The 20,347-nt window shown below is 38.8% G+C and overlaps 2 protein-coding genes across 8 annotated transcripts in view, besides 1 other annotated feature; both read right to left on the reverse strand.

The window, feature by feature from the left end:
- spri (sprint) overlaps nt 1-20,347 on the reverse strand; it is a 95,354-nt gene that overhangs the window by 58,389 nt on the left and 16,618 nt on the right. Inside the window, exons 1-2 of one of the 6 annotated variants that reach the window (NM_001272492.1) lie at nt 8,761-8,905; nt 6,746-8,294 (exon numbers count right to left, since the gene is read on the reverse strand). The exons of 4 other annotated variants lie outside the window; for them this stretch is intronic. In NM_001272492.1, coding sequence (NP_001259421.1) covers nt 6,746-6,798 — 53 coding nt within the window. In that variant the 5' untranslated portion in view covers nt 6,799-8,294; nt 8,761-8,905. Of the gene's footprint in view, nt 1-6,745; nt 8,295-8,760; nt 8,906-20,347 lie in introns of those variants that run through there. One more of the 6 variants, NM_001272488.1, reaches the window with a different exon arrangement.
- Nucleotides 2,454-3,859: a mobile genetic element.
- CG15296 (uncharacterized protein) lies at nt 17,385-18,134 on the reverse strand. 2 transcript variants are annotated; one of them, NM_001272493.1, is made up of 2 exons: nt 18,106-18,134; nt 17,385-18,041 (listed from the first exon to the last, which is right to left on the reverse strand). In NM_001272493.1, the coding sequence occupies exon 2, from the start codon at nt 18,029-18,031 to the stop codon at nt 17,522-17,524; it is 510 nt and encodes a 169-aa protein (NP_001259422.1). In that variant the 5' UTR covers nt 18,032-18,041; nt 18,106-18,134; the 3' UTR covers nt 17,385-17,521. The 2 variants fall into 2 exon arrangements, with proteins under 2 accessions (NP_001259422.1, NP_572636.1); NM_132408.3 differs by having other exon boundaries at nt 18,102-18,134.

Below are 20,347 nucleotides of genomic sequence, written 5' to 3' on the forward strand. Positions count from 1 at the left end.
ATTATGAATTTTAGTTATTATTGTTTCGTTATACGCAGAATGCGCACGCTTTATAAAGAAAACTGCATACTTGTTGTACACGTTATAAGCCAAAATTTTATTATATTCAAGAATTGGTTTATAAAATAAATGTCTTCAACCAATTAGGAACACATAAAGCATAACAACTGTGCCCTTTATGGGGCAACTCCTGTAGACGATTTCCCCCATTCCAAGAACACCGACCATATACAACATAAATTGAAAAACTATTGTCAGCCCCACGCGGTTCACGCGACCCAAGGCCGGCATTATCACATGCGATAAATATTTATATGGAAATGTAATGACTGTCGGCTCCCCACGAATTCACCCCACCCCCTGCCACCCCTTCGGAAAAACCCCCTCCCATCTACAAAATGGTTCGGCCTTCGTCGCGCAATTAATGTCACCACATCCTTTGGGCCTTATTAATGTCCTTGGACGGCCGCTCAGACTGTGTGCGTGGTTTTAGGGGTTGGCCATTAATGCCACCACCCCCCTTCAACCCCCCTCACCCCACACACCCCCGCCCCTGCGGCCGGTGAAAACAATTAATTTGCCTATAATGCAATTTATATCGGTTCGCTCTCCGTTTTCAGATTGCGATACACAGGAAAAAATGTCGATCTTGTAAAGGACACTAAAACTTCAAAACCTTAATAATAAAACATTAATTATAACACGAATAAAGAAAAAGTTAAATGATAAATCTTTGCGGTTATCTCCTAATTATATTTTCCCAATTAATTCGCAAATTTCGTTCACTGAAGTTTCACTACTATTTTGCACTGTGCAGGACACTATCCATCGCCTTTTATCCTTTATGGCCATCCAGAACTCCAGCAAACTCCATTCTTTAGACTTTAGCCACATAATGTGCATATTTTTGGGTTGCTAGCGTTTTTGGTATTCCAGGCAAAATGATTAATTATTTAAAACAACAACGAGCAGCGTTGTTTAAGGAAAAATTTGCGCGGCACAAAGATATTCTAATGGCCCTCAAAATAGTTACAATGGATAAGAGATTAGTGGATGGAGATGATTGTGGTTTTAGAATTTTTGAGATTCCAAAGCACAAGATTTACAATTTGATTTACTAGTTTTAAATGGCGTTTTTGATGAGGCCACAAAAATGTCTGAAAATTAAAAAAGGTATCCAAAAGTATGCTATTATATACTTAAACTACGATAAATCCATAGAAGCATCATGGTCTTACTTTCAATTGCATTTTTGAACCTAAAGATAAGAGTAAATCATCTTGCCAAGAACCAATTATGGCTCGCTGTAACTCACAAACCAGATAAGATATTAATGATTTTAAATCAAATTAAATGCGGATGCAGCTGGCTGGGCAAAGTTCACATCTGCACTTGCCTCTGCCTGCACTGCTTTTTCTGACATAATTGGGCAGTTCACCGATGATGACAAGAGCCACCAAGTTGGAAAAGCGGGAAAAGCGGGAAAAGCCCGCATGGAGCTGCCAGACACAGAGGAGACCACCTCGCCCCGAGGAAACATATTGTAAACAAACTGTCAAATCGGAGACACGAAACGAGAAATGTTTGGAAAGCGACGAAGGGAGCACAATGAAACAGATATATAAATATATATATATATATATATGTGTATAGCGGGGGCGGAGAAAATCTTGTGGAAAATCTTGAAGCAAATCCAAAAATCCGACTGCAGTTGTCGTGCAAGTTGATGTGTGCAACATGGTGTGTTTCGAAACTGCAAGACATTTGCCAAGCGGATTTTGTTGCCACAAGGTAAGGGGCATGGAAGTACATATCTCGCCTTGTTGCACACCGATGAAGTATTATGGGCCACACAATGCACTTAAAATGCAAGTTCTTCATGTAATAAGATATTTAGATAGATGGCTTAATAACTTAATAGATTGCTTTAAGCATAAAAAGGTATTTATTTGTTAATTTGTTACCTTTGTTTAAACTTAGATTTGCATACTAGATGTACTCATACGACAAATGGATAACTCACCTGGAAAAATAAGAAGAAAGAGAGCATAAATAAAAGAATCTTGAATAAATGCTATTTAATATGAATACTTAAGCTACTTTTCAGTCGAAGGAGAAATTCAATATAACATGGCAAAGAAGAATTGTATTACCAATTCGCTGCTTCAATTGAAAATATCTATTGAAGCAAAAGTATCTAAAGCGTAAACAAGGAACCAGAATTTGTAAATTAATTAAAAAGCGCTTGTTGTTTCCTTTCTTTTTTTTGGGTGGAAAATGTCCGAAAATTGTTTCGAGGCTCCCGGAGGCCATTGATGGGGTCAAGTTATTGGCAGGGTCGAGATCCCAAACCGCCAACCAAAAGGAACTGGCCATTTTTAAAATTTTTACGACTTTCGAAGCGAAGCAAGTGCGGAAAAGTGAAAAAATGTGCCAATGGGAATGGTTGGGACCAGAGAACTGCAAGGGTGGCACTTTTTTACCACTCGACTCACACCCTACAATTTTGTGTGCGGGTGCTACTCGCCACGCACATCGCGGGTACTTACAAACACACAGTATAAATCTGAACATGCAGACAAGACACCCCGTTGTGTGCGCACCCGAATCAATACGGTGTTTTGCGTCGCGGGTGCCGCTCACACAGTGCCTAAAAAGGGATGAGTGAGAAAAACACTTGTGGGTATACCGTTAAACACATGGGTGTTTCCAAAAATACTCGGGTGTTTCCAAAAATACTCGAGTGGTCTCGTAGGTAGTCGAGTCAAATGGCGCCATACATAATGATTGTTGAGTTCTTGTGTCTTTGGTCCAGTGTCTCGGCTGTTAATTGCCCCTTTTTTGTTTTTTACGATGCAATTACTAGCTTGTTAGGATTCAGTATTATTTGGAAGCCAAAGGAAAAGGTCACAATAATGGCAGAAGCGGCTGATTTCGTTAAAAATAAAATTAACAATGGAACATACTCAGTTGCCAATAAACATAAAGGAAAAAGTGTTATTTGGAGCATTTTATGTGACATTTTAAAGGAAGATGAAACTGTTCTGGACGGATGGCTGTTCTGCAGGCAATGCCAGAAAGTGCTCAAATTTTTACACAAAAACACCTCCAATTTATCCCGCCATAAATGTTGTCTAACATTAAGACGACCAACGGAATTAAAAATTGTTTCGGAAAACGACAAGAAAGTAGCTATTGAAAAATGCACCCAATGGGTTGTCCAAGATTGTCGGCCGTTTTCTGCAGTAACCGGAGCCGGATTTAAAAATTTGGTGAAGTTTTTCCTACAAATCGGCGCTATCTATGGGGAACAGGTAGACGTCGATGACTTACTACCTGATCCAACAACATTAAGTCCTTATATTTAATAGATACTTTTTAAGCCCACTATGTTTTTATTATTTAGATTGAGACATTAAAAAACGTAAAAATCAACAAATGCCGTCTTTAATTGCAATTACTTTATGTGTTTGAAATGGGAGGCACCCATTGAGTCCATCAAAGAGCAAAGACATGAGCACAAAAATTTTCTTGGGTATTCCCTTTTACCCTTCATTTCTTATACCCGTCACGCTTCCACCCATACAAATTTTAGGCGTACAAAAAATGACCAGAGAACTGCAGCCCGCATACAAAAAATGACCTGCGGCCGATCGTTGACTGTGCGTCCACTCACCCATACGGCTCTTGCGCAGCAGGCCTCGGGTGGTTTTTTTACTCGTAACAAAAACACAACGTCGGTAAAACACTCGAGTATTTTGTGTTGCCGCAAGTAGGGTGTCAAAAAAAACGGGGTGCCTAGAGTACCGAGTGTTTATCGGGTGGACGTAGAGTGCGAGTGGCGGGCTGCAGTTCTCTGGTTGGGACCACTGTTGTCCTGTAATTAAATAATGCCCTTGCTGCTGCCACGCCCCCAATGCCATCTGACCCCGACGACCGCCCACTTTACGGCATGAAAAACACAAACAGAAAGTATCTTAACGGCATTTGAAGTTGAAGGAGCCGAGGTCTTGCGGTGGACAGAAGTTATATCCGTGTTTACTGTCTGCTGACCCCCAGGAGAAAATTCGTGGAGTGGGAGTTACGGGGGTCAGGAGGTCGGAGTTTAGCAAAGCACACTGGCACACGCATCGAACTATTGCTCCCCTAGGATAAATTAATAAATTTCGCTGTGAAAGTTGCCACAAAAACAAGGGGAGCAAATGAAATACCGCACAAAAGTACTTCATTCATTTGTGGCGATTTCTTTTATATTTCAAACGTTTTTTTTTTTTTTTCAAAATATTAAATATAAAGAAAAAATGACGCAAGTTTATATAATTCCGTATAACTGCTGATCGAAACAGTTAGGATTTGGCAAAAAAAAAAAAACCATTGGTAAAGATATATTTTTGGCCAAAAAGTAGTTTTGCTGATTTCCCTTTCAAATAAAATCAGTTTTTTGCCCGTAACATTGGAATTAATGATCGAAATCTTGAATGCCATATCTCGTTGAGTTTGTAAGAAAATTTCCAAACGATTGGTATTTACATCAAAAAATCTTAATTTTTTACGTTTTTTTTTGAATTTTTTTATGATGTTACCCCTTATAAAAAATACAAAAATTTGACCCAAAAATTTTTTTCAGTAAATCCGTTAAAAAGGGACATGAGTCGTTAGATGTGATAAAAAGCTGTGCAAGACTACTATACTTTTTGTTATAGGTCGATTTTTGGCCAAATTATGACGATCGAACCCATAAATGAAATGATATCATATGTATTTTTACGATGTTTAACAACTGCAGATGAAAAACAGAAACAATTTGAACCATTATTTCCACTAGCGTTTAACTTTGAGAGATGATGATGAAGTAGAAGTGGCCTTTGCCGATGATGAATACAAGATTATATGGCATCTGGCCATATGCAACATTGTAAAATTTATGTGAACTGGTATATACGTGCGGTCCATAAATGGCAAATGCATTTTACAGATTGCAAATGGAAAATAAAAGCGGACACATCGAAAAAAAAAAACTGGCAACTTTCTCTATTTGTAAGAATTTGCAGATGTCAGCGATGAATGGAGATCAAGAGGATATAGTTCATAACTTCAAATTAACTATTGCGGATTTACTTCCTAAGATGATCTATAAATTAAAAAAATGTGGGTTTTATTTCGCTTTTTAAGCTTATTTTCATTTCCCGCTCATTTTATGTAGTCATTCAGTAGTTAACCCTTTCATTAGCAAGTTTATATCCTTTTATAGCCAAGTTCATCATCCCCTTTTCAGCGTAATAAACACACATGGCAAAAACAATTGAATGATGCCACTTTCAGACTCCTTAAAACCGCCAACCATCCCCACGTTTTGGCCTTTTTTTTTAGGAACTTGAGTTTCGCACCCTTTCCCCGCGAAAAATTCCCACAACATGAAAACGAAAGCAATAAAATTAGGGCCAATACCATTTTTGGCTCTTCACACCATGCAAAATGCAAAAAGAAAAAAAATATAAACGCTTGGCGAAAACTTTTAGAGAGAGTGAGAAAATGGAAAAGTGAGCAAAAGTTTCCCCCATTTGTTGTTTTTGTTGGTTTGATATTTCAGATATGGCAAATTAGCAGGGCACTCCACTCGACTTCACTTCACTTCACTCTTCTTCTGCGCCATTTAATCAACAAAAACACTTTTTATTGTGAAAAATTATGACATTGTTGTTGCCTTAATGTTGGCCATTCCATTTTCCGCTGGTTGTTGCTAATGTCAAAAGTGTTATTGTTATGCAGACAATTATAGCATGCGATAAAAATGCTTAGGAAAAGCGGTCTGGCAAAAGGATGAAAATGTGGGGGTGGTGGTAATAATGAGAGTTTTGCAAATGAGAAAATATGTTTATTAGGGTTACCACTCGGTCAGGATAAAAGCGCGTCACTTTTGGGGTATAGCAGTGGGTGGGGAAAACTGCGGAAAATCGTGGAAAACTTAACAGCCAGCAGCTGCAATCGTTCTGGTCATCAGTATTGTTTATTTATTACGGCCTCCAAAAAAAAAAAAAAAAAAAAAAACAGCTGGCAATCTCGCGAGTAAACAAACTTCGGGCGAAGAAAGTGAGATCACTTGAGACAAATCAGGGATGTCCGATGCATGGCATCCATCTCAAATTTATCTGACATTAATTGCCCATGACAAATGTGAAAACTTGGGGGGCAACTCTTTGATGATCCTTTTTGGTAAACAATTGCTACTTTACTCTGTACTTTCATGGTCGCAAGTTGAAGCTATTAATGTAAAAAATTATACTCAGTTTGTATGCAAAACGCACTCAACTAATTAAGGGGTATTTTATCATAGCTACAAGGATGACCATTTTCCATTACATTATTGCATTTAAAATATTAATATTAGATACTTATAGTTTTAAGAAACGAAAGCTCAATTTAACAGCAATTTACTAAGCATTAACTAGTTAATATAACCCTAAGAAGTTAATATTTTTTAAGTTTGTATTGTATAGGGACATATCTCTGTTGTTACAGAACAGCAATTTGCCAAAAAGTTGGAGGGGAATGTGGGGCGTGAGTGGTGGGTGCATCATTGTCAGACTTATGAACATGGCTGTTCCCATCCCGACGCATCGCCGTCGTCGCCTGACCCATATTTATTTTTGGCACTTTGGTATTTCACATTTGATATGGCCGGCTGCCCGCCAAAATAGAAGTGCATATGAGTGCATATGCTTAGTACCAATGCAGCTACACTTACCGAAATGGAAAGAACTTTTCCAGTATTTGTCTGCCCAGGCTGGTCGTTGTCATGTTTTCCCGACTTTTCCGACTGCTGGCTCCTCTTTAGTTTGGTTTTCTTGTATTTTTTTTTTTTTTTTTGGTGCAGCAGGAAATGTGTTGCAACAAAGACGGCAACGGCAACGGCGACGACGGCATTAACAACAACTGCGCACTGGGCAATTGAAATACGCTTTAATTAAACTAATCAGAAGATATATACACCATATATAGACGCGCGATACTGAGCAGACGCCCACACACACACAGGGAGTCATTCGTTTAAAAGATCTTGCGGTTGGGCTGCCTCGAAAAAAAAAGAAGAAAACAAACCGAATATACAAGTCGGCAAACTGATCGCTATATGTGTATATTTTTATATATATATATATTATATTTTCATTGGATCGTTTCACTTTGGGGCCACGGCAACAACGCACATTCACTAATTGTTGTAAAATTGAACAGAAACAAAAAGATGCAACTTAGATTAGCACTTTTCGATACGCGACGCTTATTTCATTTTTGATTCATCGGAGATTGCTGACTGATGGTGCTTACTATATCATTTATTTTACTTGTCTCAATAAAATGCATAAGCTGTGACTAAGTTTGCTCTTATCGGGAACTGGAATTCACCCGGGAAACCTCAAGAAACTCTGAGACTTTAGTAAACCTACTTCTTCTATATCATAGTTATACCCTAAAATCAAACTCTGCTTCAAAAGTGCATCATTTCAACTGCACTGATTTAAAGTAAGGAATTGCAGTCACTAAGCTCCCAAAGACTCCGTATGATAATATACACTTTTTGAAAGATATATCCATTAGGAGCAACCCAGAAGCCAAGATCTGTCATTTGTCAGTGGCTGGTTAAAGTCTGCCGATCGTTTGGATTAATGGAGAATCCGAACCGATTCTGCAGAATTGCCCCGTCTTAAGACCCACAATTTAGTCTTCATATCTGCATGGCGATCAGATCTTTCTCTTTTTTTTTTGTTTTTTTTTTTTTTTGCCTTTTCTCAATTTGATCTTGTACTTAGGGGGCTAAAATGCCAATGACCCAGCCACAATGGCAATAAAGAAATTGTACAAAAAAGCGGAGAAGAAAATTACATAAATTGCAATTTAATTTGCCTCGTTTGTTACCATTGCTGTTTTTGTTTTCATTTGTTTTGTTTCTTTTACGCTTCGCTGTGTCGTTTGTCAAAAAATAAAAGTGTTTTTTGTTTTGCTTTTTGTTATTACAGTCATTATGTTTTTTTTCTTTACTTTGTTTATTTTTTTTGTTTGTTAGTCAGCTCAGTTTACCGTTAACCGTTAGCCAGGTTACAGCACACAGTCACAATCGCAATATCGCACTCATAAGAGCGTAAAACAATCACACGCGAAGAAAAGGTGACCCCGAATTGGGTGACTTCAAGATCTATTTGGCAAACGCGTCCTTGCCGCACTGTTACTCGATCCAACTGGATACAACTATGAATTTTTGCACCTTTTGCGCCACTAACTTTCGCAAACTATCACCCCTAGCAACAATAAACAATAAAAATGAGTTCAAAAAGGGGTTGTAAGTATTGATTTTAACATATATAGATAATACAAAACAATGTTTAAAATGAGTATTTTAAACACAGTTTGGCTATAATATAAAATAAAAACATGGAGCTATATGAATGTGAAATTCCAGTTTCTCATTGATATTTGATTGCATCCAAATGATCTAGTATAAATTATATTTTAAAATATTTTAATGGAGCACACTTTAATGAAACAGGAATTAGTTAAATCAAACACTCGCATCTTTCTATTAAGACAAGTCGAAGAACATGACATTTTTCTTTTAGTGCATTATTATTATTTTTGCATTTCAAAAAATCAGCAAGCGATTTGGAGAATTTCAAGCGAATCGCGTCGTGAGTCACATGGGATCGGCGCTTGTTTTTGTTTTGTGGGTTATTGTGGGGTCAGGTAGTAGGCTTCCAATGGTCACACCTCTGCGAATTGATCGCGATCGGAGATTCTCGGGCACTCCAATGCCCGAAGACTCTCTTCTGCCTCCTCCGAGGAGCAGGAGAAACCGAGAAGAAAGAGCGAAGACGACGCTAACGAAGACCGTGCAGATGCGGCGCGCGTTCGCATCGAAAGTTTTCTTGTGACTGACTGACTCTTTCGGTTTGGGGCTACTGCGGTGCGGCTACAGCGACTTGGGGCATCGGCTGCGGGCCCCATGAGGCACTGTGGTGTCAGATCGCCCCGCAGTGCGCACAACTGGCGACTGATATAAATAGAAGTGCCGTCGGAAGATCCACAGGCAATACGATCGAGATGAGTCTTCACCGACAGAGGAAAACTCCAAAGACTCCAAAAAATACATTGCTTCGCATCAAAACGATATGTATTGATTATAAATCTGAAATTTTATGAAAAGCCCGAATACTGATTTACTGAACCCTTATGACCCACTGTGCATATTTAAAATTAAACAAAAAATATATATATCAAAATTTTAGACTGCCATTTTGCAATTGTATGCCACCACTGTGCGATTTTTCCAGAAAAAAGAGAGCGGAGTTGGCCAGGAAATGGAAATGGGAAAGAAGAAATGAGAAATGAGAGTGCGCTAAGGACACGCGCTTTCTTCGGTCTCAAATTACAGCGGCTCTCTCGCCGATCGAGGCGCTCTCTTGTTTTTTTTTGCTTTCTTTATCTCCTGCTCTCCTGGAAATTTCAGTTCAATCAACTTCAATTGGCAGGACGGGCAATTAAATCGATGAGCGACAAACATCGGCGAATGCAAATTAATTAGACAACTTGGTTGCCGCCTGCCACTTTCTTCCTCTTCTCGACTGACTGATTTGCGGCTGGAAAAATCCAATCCAATTGAGCTAAACTATTTCAGAGCTTTCAGCCAGCTTGACCGGCTTTTCTTGATGTCGCTGGCGATTTTCCCTGGATTCGCGTTTTTTTTTCCTCTTCTACTCCGGTGCGTCTGGTTTTTCCACTGTCCATTGGCCTTTTCTCAGTGGTTTCTTTTCCATCTTTTTTTTTTTGATTTTTTTTTTGCGGCATATGCGGAAGTGTGTGAAAGAGAAAGCGCATAATCCAATAAAAGAGTGGAAAATAGATGGGCGGTGGGTGGTGAAAAGTGGGTGGTGGTGGGCCACAAGTAACAAGTGCAACCGCAAATGTTTCAATGTAAATTTGTGGCAAGTGCAAAACATAGTTGCGGTGAGTAAAAAGTGTTAAAAGAAAGGATTGAATAAAATTTTAAATAATTAAACGTAAATTGAATTCATTTCATATGGTTGTATTATGTTGTCTTCAATTCTGCGAAGAATACAGACATCACTTCACTTTCATGTTTCTCCCTTTTCCGGCGACTAGCACAATCCACCGTTTATGGAAAAACCTTTGCGAGTTTTCGCTAGTTTTTTTTTTCCATTTCAAGTGATGTGTTGTTAGTAGCGTCAACTGGCCATATAAAAGTGATAGACATATTAACCCACTAGTCCACATTGCTGCCAAATTCAGACAGCGTCAGACAAAGTAGCAATTTTCAGCTCAGTTGCGTGCCGATTGTTGTTGTTGTCTGTGTGGGTGGAAAAGTGGGTGGAGAATTGGGTGGAAATGGGCGGAAGTGGGCGGGTTCGGTAGTGAAGCATGCATGCCAGACACGCGAATGCGATAAAAATTAACGGCGACGCCGCAAATTTAGTGGATCCATTTCAATCTATTCATGGACCTTTCTTAAAATTTGCTATCTGCATTTTACCATGTACACTTCGCTAATGGAATGAAAATGATGTCTGCAGTTTTGTTTTTTTCATTAATTCAAGTTTTTAAAGTTAAAAAACAAATGATTTAAGTTAACTTACTAGCTTAACTATGTTAGATTGATTAGAAATAAAACGTTAAGTCCTATAGTTTTGCAAATGGCATTAAAATAATCTAGTAACTTAGTTTCTCAAAAAAGATTTCCCTAAATTAAAGTGAAAGTTACAGGAAGTAACGTCCAGCGACACCTTCGAATTTTCCTTTTTTCCACTCCTGTTTATTTACGATTTTCCGCACTCGACAGTGTAAACCGCAAACGAAGGAAAAAATGATAACAAATTGAGTTGGCAGCGGCAAAAAAAGAGATGAGGGAAAAGAGCGCTTTATGACTTTGGCTAACTTTGGCTACGTGCATTGAAAAACCAAACTGAAAAGTCGAGAAAGGCGGAAAAACTGTTGCATGCTTTTAGGCCGGAAATTATATGCACGATGTGACCATTAGTCAAGATGTCGGTGTGGAATGGGATATATCCCACTATATATACGTATGCATGTGTATTTGTGTTCGTATGTCTGAACTTTATAGTTTGGGTGTTTTCTGGGTTTTTGGTGCATGAATTTTGCATTCGAATTGCAAAGAAAATGAATGAATATCAAATTTAAATAATATTGATAAAATAATAACAATATTTGTCTGATTTATATGTATATGTGCTTATATAATAGCCCAACGTTTTTAAAGCCATTCATTCATTATCTCTAATTTATATTTTCTTTCCCGATATATTTATGTATTTCAAATTCGTGCACCTGTATTTCCAGGGGATTAATCTGCCTCGTATCTGACTTAATTTTTTATGGACATATAGTGTGCATGCGTGATAAATGGCTTTTATCATTTTAAAGCACTCCACTGCACGGCTTTTCCAGCGACAAAAATGGCAACGATGAAAATGGGGAAAAATTGTGCGTGTCAAAGGAAGAAGAATAAAATATATCCAATGTTGATGTTTTTTGCGCTCTTGTTGTTTTCAGCCGTGCAGCATCTGGCGTCTGCTTGCCCCTCATCCTTTTCCTCGACCTTGTAGCCACCCCTTTCCCTCCCCAAAATCCCCCCTTTTTCCAACCAATCACACCCCATTTTGGCCGCGACGAGATGACGTCCTTTGTTGCCGCGTTATGAGCAAGTTAATTATGGTGTCTGATATTTTACCCGACGCTCTTTTCTTCGCGATTTTTCGTGCTTTTAGCCATCAGTTTCAGGATTTTGTCGCAAGGAATTGCGCTACAAGGGATTCTATAAAGTTCTTAAGCCTTTATATAACGGAAATTCTATTTAAGTAATAGAATATCTAGAAAAATAACAGAAGCACAAATATAAAAAAATATATAAATAAATTCTAATTATTATATTGCTAGAGCAACATATTGTACCACAAAAAAAAACCAGCAAGAATTCCCTTATTTATTCGCTTTCATACTGATTTTGACATTTTTTTATGAAGAGTTTGGGTAAGTGAGTTTATAAATTAGGCTGCTGGTGCAGGATTAATGCCCTGTTTATAAATATTAAAATAAAATGTTAGCAGGTTTTGCTGCGGAAATCGTGGCAGGACTAAATTTATTAGTATAGGTTGTGAGTATGTGTGCTGCTACAAAATCGATATCTTAGTTTGGTTTGCCATCTACAGCAGGTGTAGCCAAAACTGAAACTATTCGTCGCCCCGATTTCCCATTTTCCCGGACTCCAAAAATCATGAGTCACACACAAGTTGAAGGAAGCTGTGGAAAACTTTTGCCAGCCCGTTCGCTTATGAAAGGACTTACAGTCGGTCGAATTTCCTTTAGTTTTTCGTTGGTGCCACCGTTCGCTTGCTTTCGTCATTAATATTTAAGCATCGTCGATTCAATCGATCCACATAAAATGAGCAAAATAGCTAAAGTTTGGTGCAAAATGTGTGAGCTTGACGGACAGAGAGTCACGGCCAAAGAGACGGCATCAAGTCAAATTGAAGTTGAATTTCCCCAACCGCTCCTCCGTTTAATTAGCGAAAAGTAATTACTTAATTAGTTTGTGTGTGTCTCCATTTAAGCAGCTTAACTTTGATGGTACAAAAAGCGCATTTAAGGTTGATTAGTTTTACGGCAAAAGATTCGTGGCAGCATCTAATCTCTGATAGAATTGGTGTGGGAAAAATCGTGCAAACCGCAGGCAAATCAAAACTCCATCATTGACTGGTCAGCAATTTAATTGACCAGTAGACCCTCCCCACCCCCACCGCTTTTAGTCCGATTTTTCCCCACCTTTTCATTTTCCACCCCACTCACACACACACACACACACATAAATATGTACATGGATATATGAAACATTATGGGCGAATAAAAATGTTGTGTTGCCTACTTTCAGGCCATGTTTTTTTATGCCCCTTGTGGTGCGATTCAAATACATGCAGATACATTTGCAGATACAGATACAGATACATGTACTACCTTTCAGAAAAATACACTTGCCATGAATAATGAGCTACGAAGAGATAGATACCCTGAAAAAAACACCATTTGTCTAAATTCAATATAAATGGATCACAAAGGGATCTTAAAACTTTTTTTTAAATAAGTTATAAGTTAAACTCTACAAGTATCTATTATAAGATAACTTTATATTTCAGTATGAAATATTTGAACTTCCACATGATATTGCAAATAAACCCCTAGCTAGAGTATCGAAATATATGCTGGGGTATAAATATATTTTTGCATACTTTCGGTTGCTGGCATAAAACTCAACTTTGTGTCATAAACACCACTGAAATGGAGCGCCGCAACACCTGCGACTGCTAAAACGCCGGCGGGCCACAACAAATCAAAAACACGACTACCCAAAGTGGGCAAATGTGGGTGAAGGTGGGTGTTTGGAGATGTTTGGGAGTTATGTCTAGTGAATAAATAAAAGCAATAAGCAGACAGCGGGCGACTGTAAACCGGGAGACAGCAGTCAGACGACAGCAGACGGCATCGTAAGTAGGTAAGCAGCGCTACTAAAAAACAGTTACATCCTCAGATTTATCTGGTTTAGTGTTAAAATTTCAAGCATAGATGGGAAAAAAGTACCGACAGAAAGAAGCAACCAAATGCTCTTTAGAAATACACGATATGCGCACAAAAACTTGGTAAAATGACTAAGGGGTTTCATTTATAAAATATTCACTTTTCTTATACAATAGTTTTGAAAAAATAAACACCACTACTGAATAATGAGAATGTCGTGATAAATGGATATCTTTTGGATTTGTTATATATTTTTTTTTAATATTTTTAAATCGAAAGAAAAGAGAGGTAAACAGGAAGGACTCGACATTAATTCCTAACATCGATTTTAATCATTAGCTTACAATCAAATGTTAACTATTTATATTTAACAGTATAATTAAGTTTTGTTCCTTCAAGTGGTACAAATTTAAAACGTGTAGCGGGGGCTACAAAGAAAATGGGCTGAGTGGATTACAAGTTTGCAACAAGCTAAAGAAGCTTTCCCCCCGTGAAAGGGCGACGTAGATCTATGTACTTTTTATGTCCTGCGTCTCCGTGGGTGGAAAATTTGAGCATTGGGGAGCCGGTCAGGTGGGAAATGCTGAAAAACAACAGTTGAAATTCCCATGGTGCAAACTTTATTCTATTACGACTGGCAAAGAACAAGAGTTTGGGAAAACTGCTGGTGTGGGTTTTCCCCGCGAAAAACCCGAAACAAGAACAGCGAAAGCGAATAATTGAAAGTGAGGACCGGAGATCCAAAAACCTGGGGTTTGCAGAAAGAAGACTGCGGCTTTCATCTGTCTGTCTTGGTAGCCTGTCGTCTTTCTCCGGCGACTTTTTCCAGCCAGCTGAGACTATTGGTTTTCCTCCGTCCCAACCTATTTTCCTCGCATTTTCCCGACTACGCTAATCCAGCGCCACATTTATGGCACTGGGATTTGGACGGACTTAGGAGTTGTACAAGAATTAGCTGCTTTGCCTTCGCTTCTGGGCCATTAAAATGATTTAAATTGGAAATCGGGAATGGGAGGTTTGTATGTAAATAAAGTCTTAACTGTGGCTAAGACCCAATGCCACCGAAGTTGGTTAAACAGCAGCTGGCGAATTCCCAAAGGGATTTTGGGGGGAAATGCTCGATTTACTTTTCGATGTGCCAAAAGTTAACTTATTTCTAATAAAATCTTTATTATTGTCGAATTTATCAAATTAAATTTGCAAAACCTCGTCAGAGTTTGTAAAATATTAATAGTGCTGTAAGTAAATTTCTTACAATGTTGATGTATCACTTTGGTGGAATATCCTTTTCAATGTTGAATGTAAATTATACCTTTAAGCATTTACCCATACCTTCCGTTTAATGGTGTTATTAAGTTAAATAGGAGTATCATCATAATTACCATTCGAGCTGAACATCAAGAACCTTTTGTCTAAGCCCCCATTGCACATTGTTTTCAGTTAATTCTGGCTATATTAACTGGATTAGATCCCTTTGAGTTTGTAACTCTACCAAAATCCCCCCACTTTGCAGCCAGGTCACTGCGAAGTGGCAAGCCGGAAAATAATAATTGACAGAACAATGAACAGCGGAAACTTTGGCTAATAGAAAATGCAAACAACATATTAAACAATTAAACGGAAATTAGCACAAAATATTCACGTCGCCCAATGGGGATGGAGGATGAAACTGAAGTGTAGCAGATCCGGGAAAAAGGATCCGGCATCAAGTCGGTTCATTAATAAACGACTTCAGACGGACGCAATTGAAAGTGAACGGAAATGAATGCAGTGGCCAAATGAATATATGGAAAATGTGGCAAGCGGCGGACTCCTCCAGCGCGACTGCTAATGAACCTGGTTTTACGATGCCATTCAGGTGAGGCGGGGAAGACAGCCAAACGGAAACATTGGAGCAACCGGACGTGGGTGGGGATGGGACGGTATGCTAGACCCCCAGACACCCCCCCCCCCCCCCCCCAAAAGACAAAGGGGCTGCTCGGCCAACTTAAATATGCAAGACAGCGCACGGCTGGGCGCCAAATGTGCCACCCCAGCTTCGCCCACGTCGACTTTTGCGCCCCCCCCCCATGACCCCACTAGCTCCCAAACACCAAACATCAAACCCTAACCCCTAAAATCCCCAGGAACTTCAACGCCAGCTGTGCCGACAACAGCGCCAAGTACCGACTAACATTCGCACTCTGCAGACACACTGAGAGAAAATATCGTTTAATATATTTACTAAGCGTTTTCAATCCAAACAATATACATTTTCACTGATTTGGTGGATTTCCCATTTCAAAACTAGTAATTATAACTAGCTCTGGGGCATCCGCACACATGATTTCATATTAATAACTCGTAATAGCTCTTTATTTTTGCTCAGTGCAAAGCTGCACAGCCCACGCTTTCGAGCAGCATAAACTTACAACACTTTTACCTCATCATCAAGGACTTGAACTTAAGGAAATTGATTTTATGCAACATTTAGAAGAGCAGCATGGAAATAGAATGTGGCAGCATAAAAGGGATACGACCAGAAAACGAGGACCAGACGTTTTGTATGCTAAACCGCAAAGAAAAATGGTGCCAGCGGTGAGGATGAGTAAAGTGACATAAATAAAATCCGTGACTATAAATCTAAGGCATAAGCGGTTAAAGAGTCAGCCAAAAGACGCGGCACGTAGCCCTCATCCCATCCTTACACATCCTCCCTATCCGCGGTATCCTTTTTTTCAGCTCCACAACCTTTTTCGGCATCCTCCATCAGGAGTCACAGCAATGAATCCCGCAAAACGCAGATAAATATGTAAATAGATACAACGCGGATTATGCTTTGGACAACAATGCAATGGATATACTTTAAATACTGCTTGGTTGGTGGGGCGAGAATTCGGCGATGTTGAATTTATGACTTTAAGTGGCAGCTAAAAATGGCTAATTTGAAGTGAGTCCCCAGGTAAGAACATAGCGAACTTCTAATTAAATGTATGTAAATAAGCTAGAACTAATTAAAATTTAAGCTAGTTTTTCAATCAACCGCTCGTTTCTAGATATTTTCAAAGTGCCAATTGCCTAGGGCTGTTCATAAAGTTTATTTCGCTCGGCTTGAAGAAGGGATTTACTAACCCTCCAACATCTGTAGTCCCCGTTTTTATGACCCACCCACCTGTTTACAATTCAACAATAAAGAAGGAAAACCAATCGAAGTTGGTGAAAAAGGGCGTTTAGTTTTTATTTCAAAAATATTCAATAAAAATGCCGGATAATGTGGATGCATAAAGATACTTTAAATTTGATATTTTGTCTCTTATATTAATTGTAGATGTAACCAAAAAAAAAACCAATATAATGCTACAAGTAACAGGTATCCAAACCATAAAGAAAATTCCAGAGAAAATGGATTTTCATAGGTGAAAAAAAAACTAAATTTTTTATGCACCCGCAAGGGTCACATTAAAACGCATGTTAAGCAACACGCAAAACAACTGGATAAAGGAAATGGGAAAAAGGGTTGGATTGATTTGGTTTGGCTCGCTTGGCTTCAGCTTTTCCTTTTCCCGGGAATGGGGTTGGAAAATCCTTTTTCGCACGGCTTGACTTCGGTTGGCAATGCGGCTCGACTGGCATTTTAATAGACTGTTGACAATTCTCACTGTTTACCGAGTGTCTGGGCGAAGAAACAGTTGAGGAAAAAAATGAGGAAAATTTTGATAAGTACGATTATTGCTGCTCTACAGCTAATTCCAATTGGATTAATAATTTTTCAACAAATTGTTTGGTTAGAGTAATGATTCGAAAGGCGAATTCTTTGGCAATCTAAAATATTTATTGGCCTATTGCAGAGTATTGGGGATTCTAACATGATACATGGTCTTTACTCAAAGATTTAACAATAAGATTTTGTAGAGAGTAAGGCTGATTTTTCTTGTTTATAGACAGTTGTTTAAACCCTCTGTTCAAGAGCTCCATTTCCCTCTTCCCCCGCAAAATTATCTACGGTCTTTGGTTTCTCAAATGGGACTAAATCCTCGAAAGATCCATCGCCAGCTGCAGAATCTGGTGAATCAATAATCAGTTGCTCCTTATTTGTGGAAGTATTCCACCATTTTGAATATTCTTTGTGACGCAATTCCTTGGCCTTTTCCACCAAATCCAGACAGGTGACCTTGGCACCGTCGGCCAATTCCTCCGAATAGTTGGGTATGTTTCGAATGATACGAAAAGTGCCCTTCACTCCTTCATTGTAGTATTTCCGGGATAGCTCACCCACGCTCAGATCGCTCTCATCTAACTTCAGCGTTCGTCGCAGAAGTCCAAATACTGGTTGAAGACCATTGGTGATCTGATCGAGCAGGTGGTCCGTCTCCTCTGTCTTACCCCAAACTCCAACTCGATTGGTTATGTAGACGGTCATCGAGACCGCTGCAGTTCGATACATCAGTGTAGTAAACATTATCGCAGAACTATTCAAAATTACGTTTGTTAATTATTAAACTACCAAGATATCGATTTGGATTTCGTACTCACAACAAACACGTGTGTACCTTAGGACTTTTCGAATAAGTCTAATCGATTTAAAATTATGGGCCTACTACGAGGACAAAAGAATTTTACATGAAAAGAAAAGGCCAACTTTAAGAATCTTTCGCCTTTTTTTTTTTCTTTTTTTTCAAAACCATGAACTAAAGTTTTTAGGTGAGACAAGAGTTGTGGGTTCTTTTTAGTTTCCCACTAGCATCCCTTCATCAACGGCGGTGTTATCCTTTTTTTTTTTGGGGGGTGTGGGCGGCGTGCTATAAAAAACGAATACACTATCCAACCAATAGCGGTAGCACGGAAACCCAAAACAAGTGAGTAAAAATCTAATCCATTACTCAAACCAGCAAACTGAAAAAGTAATGGTATTGCCCACAAGCAGAAAGAAGGAGGCGTCGATTGCGGATGCGGAGATGGCGTTGAGGTTTTGGATGGTGTAAATCTTTTGTAACATTTTTGGTGTCCCCTTTTTTTAACGTGCCCTTTGCACCCCTCTTTTTTTGTGGAGCATATTGGGATATTGTATACGTGTAGTGTACAATCAAAATAATATAACTGCTCATTAGCTAATTACAGAATTGTGTTTGTTATTTGTTTGTAAAAGACACAAAGTAGACACAAAGAAAGCGTTTAATTGTGGTAGTACGTCAATGGGTAGTTAGTTAGTCGCTACAGCCGCCGACAACCATTCTTTACTTCTTTGTTATTTTGGGAAAGGAGCACATTCCGTGTGTGGAGCTACGTGAATGGAAATAAAACTGCAATTCGGTTCAGCACTTGAAAACCAGTTGAATGTCGCTCAGGCGAGTCAAAGGCGAGACGAATCTTCCGGTCCTGTTTGAAGGAACTTTGACACCCGCCAAATGACCAAGCTTCTCTTCTCTTCTCTCTTCGGTTTTTTTTTTTTTTTTTTTTTTTTAATTTGCACAACTTCTGACCCAAATTCATTTGTCACAGAATGAAGGCGGCCAAGCAGCAAAGGACCAAATTCTTAGCCCCTTTGGCGTGAGTCTGCCAACTTTCTATAAATAAATAATAGAGTGGCCGGCAAAGGTGGGGTCAAAAGGGTCCTTGGCCAGGACACATCCTGTGCCTGTGTATCCATTCATTGGCAGAGTCATAAAGCCCGGGAATAAATGGGTCCTGCGTGGCCGAGGTGCAAGGCGTGGAATTGCGGCTGAATGGATTAAAGCCTCTGAAAACATGAATTTCCTTGCGCCATTATTGCACTGAAGATAAGGATTATGCTAGATAAGGATTATCTTATTTCAAACATTAGTTGGTAAATTTAGATGTAGTTTTAACTAAAATATGAATAGGTTTCACTAGTCTTATGTGCCCAATTCATTACAAGCATCCTAGAAAAAAAAAAGGAACAAACCATACCGAATACGTGACTCCTTTTGTGATCCTAATGAGCTGCTTCACTACTTTCCCTTTTTGTGCCCACAACTATGCGCCAGCCCAGAATTTTCCCTTCCAGCTTAATAGCCGGAAATTAAATCAAGATTTGCGGGCTCAACTTTTGGGTATGCCAGCAAAAGATAAAACAAAAAATAAGACGAGTAAAGGAAATGAATACGGGAGACAGCAGCTTTCATTTGCATATTTTGCACGGGTCCTAACTCGCATTTACAATTTTTCATTCATTTGTCCATTCCCTTGGTCTGGTTTAGCCACCCAAAAAAAAAAAAAAAAAAAAAAAACCACCCATTCAACTGACACTTTGACCATGAAAATGAAAATATGTTGGAGTTTTTTGCGGTACTGGCTAAGAAAAATTTGGTAGTCATGTGAGCAGAGTTTATGTGTGTGGATCTGTGAAAAGCGCAAGTGTAATTAGTGTGAGGCTTAACGGGGCTAAGCCAACAAACATTTCGTGGATTGGGTTTAAAAAAAAAAAAAAAAAAAAAAAACCAGACTGCACCAAAAAGTAATGCTAAACTACGGGCAGACCCTTTTTGGACTCTGTTTTTCTCATTTTATCTCTAGAGATTTTCTAAAAATTCTAGAAACAGTTTTTAGCAGAAAATAGGCATTTTGCATATATATATATACTCATTACAAAAGAAATATAGTTTTTAAGTTCTTTCAGCCCACGTATACTTTTAGTATTTTTTTAAAGGCATCGATTTTTCTTGATTTTTTTGCGCAACTCTGACTTTAACAGCATTACGAAATGGCATTTGAATAGTCGTTGTAGCTTTGGTTTTTTTTCCCCACAAAGACGAGA

This window comes from Drosophila melanogaster, chromosome X (genome assembly GCF_000001215.4).
Source record: "Drosophila melanogaster chromosome X".
In the NCBI taxonomy this organism is placed as follows: Eukaryota; Metazoa; Arthropoda; class Insecta; order Diptera; family Drosophilidae; genus Drosophila; species Drosophila melanogaster.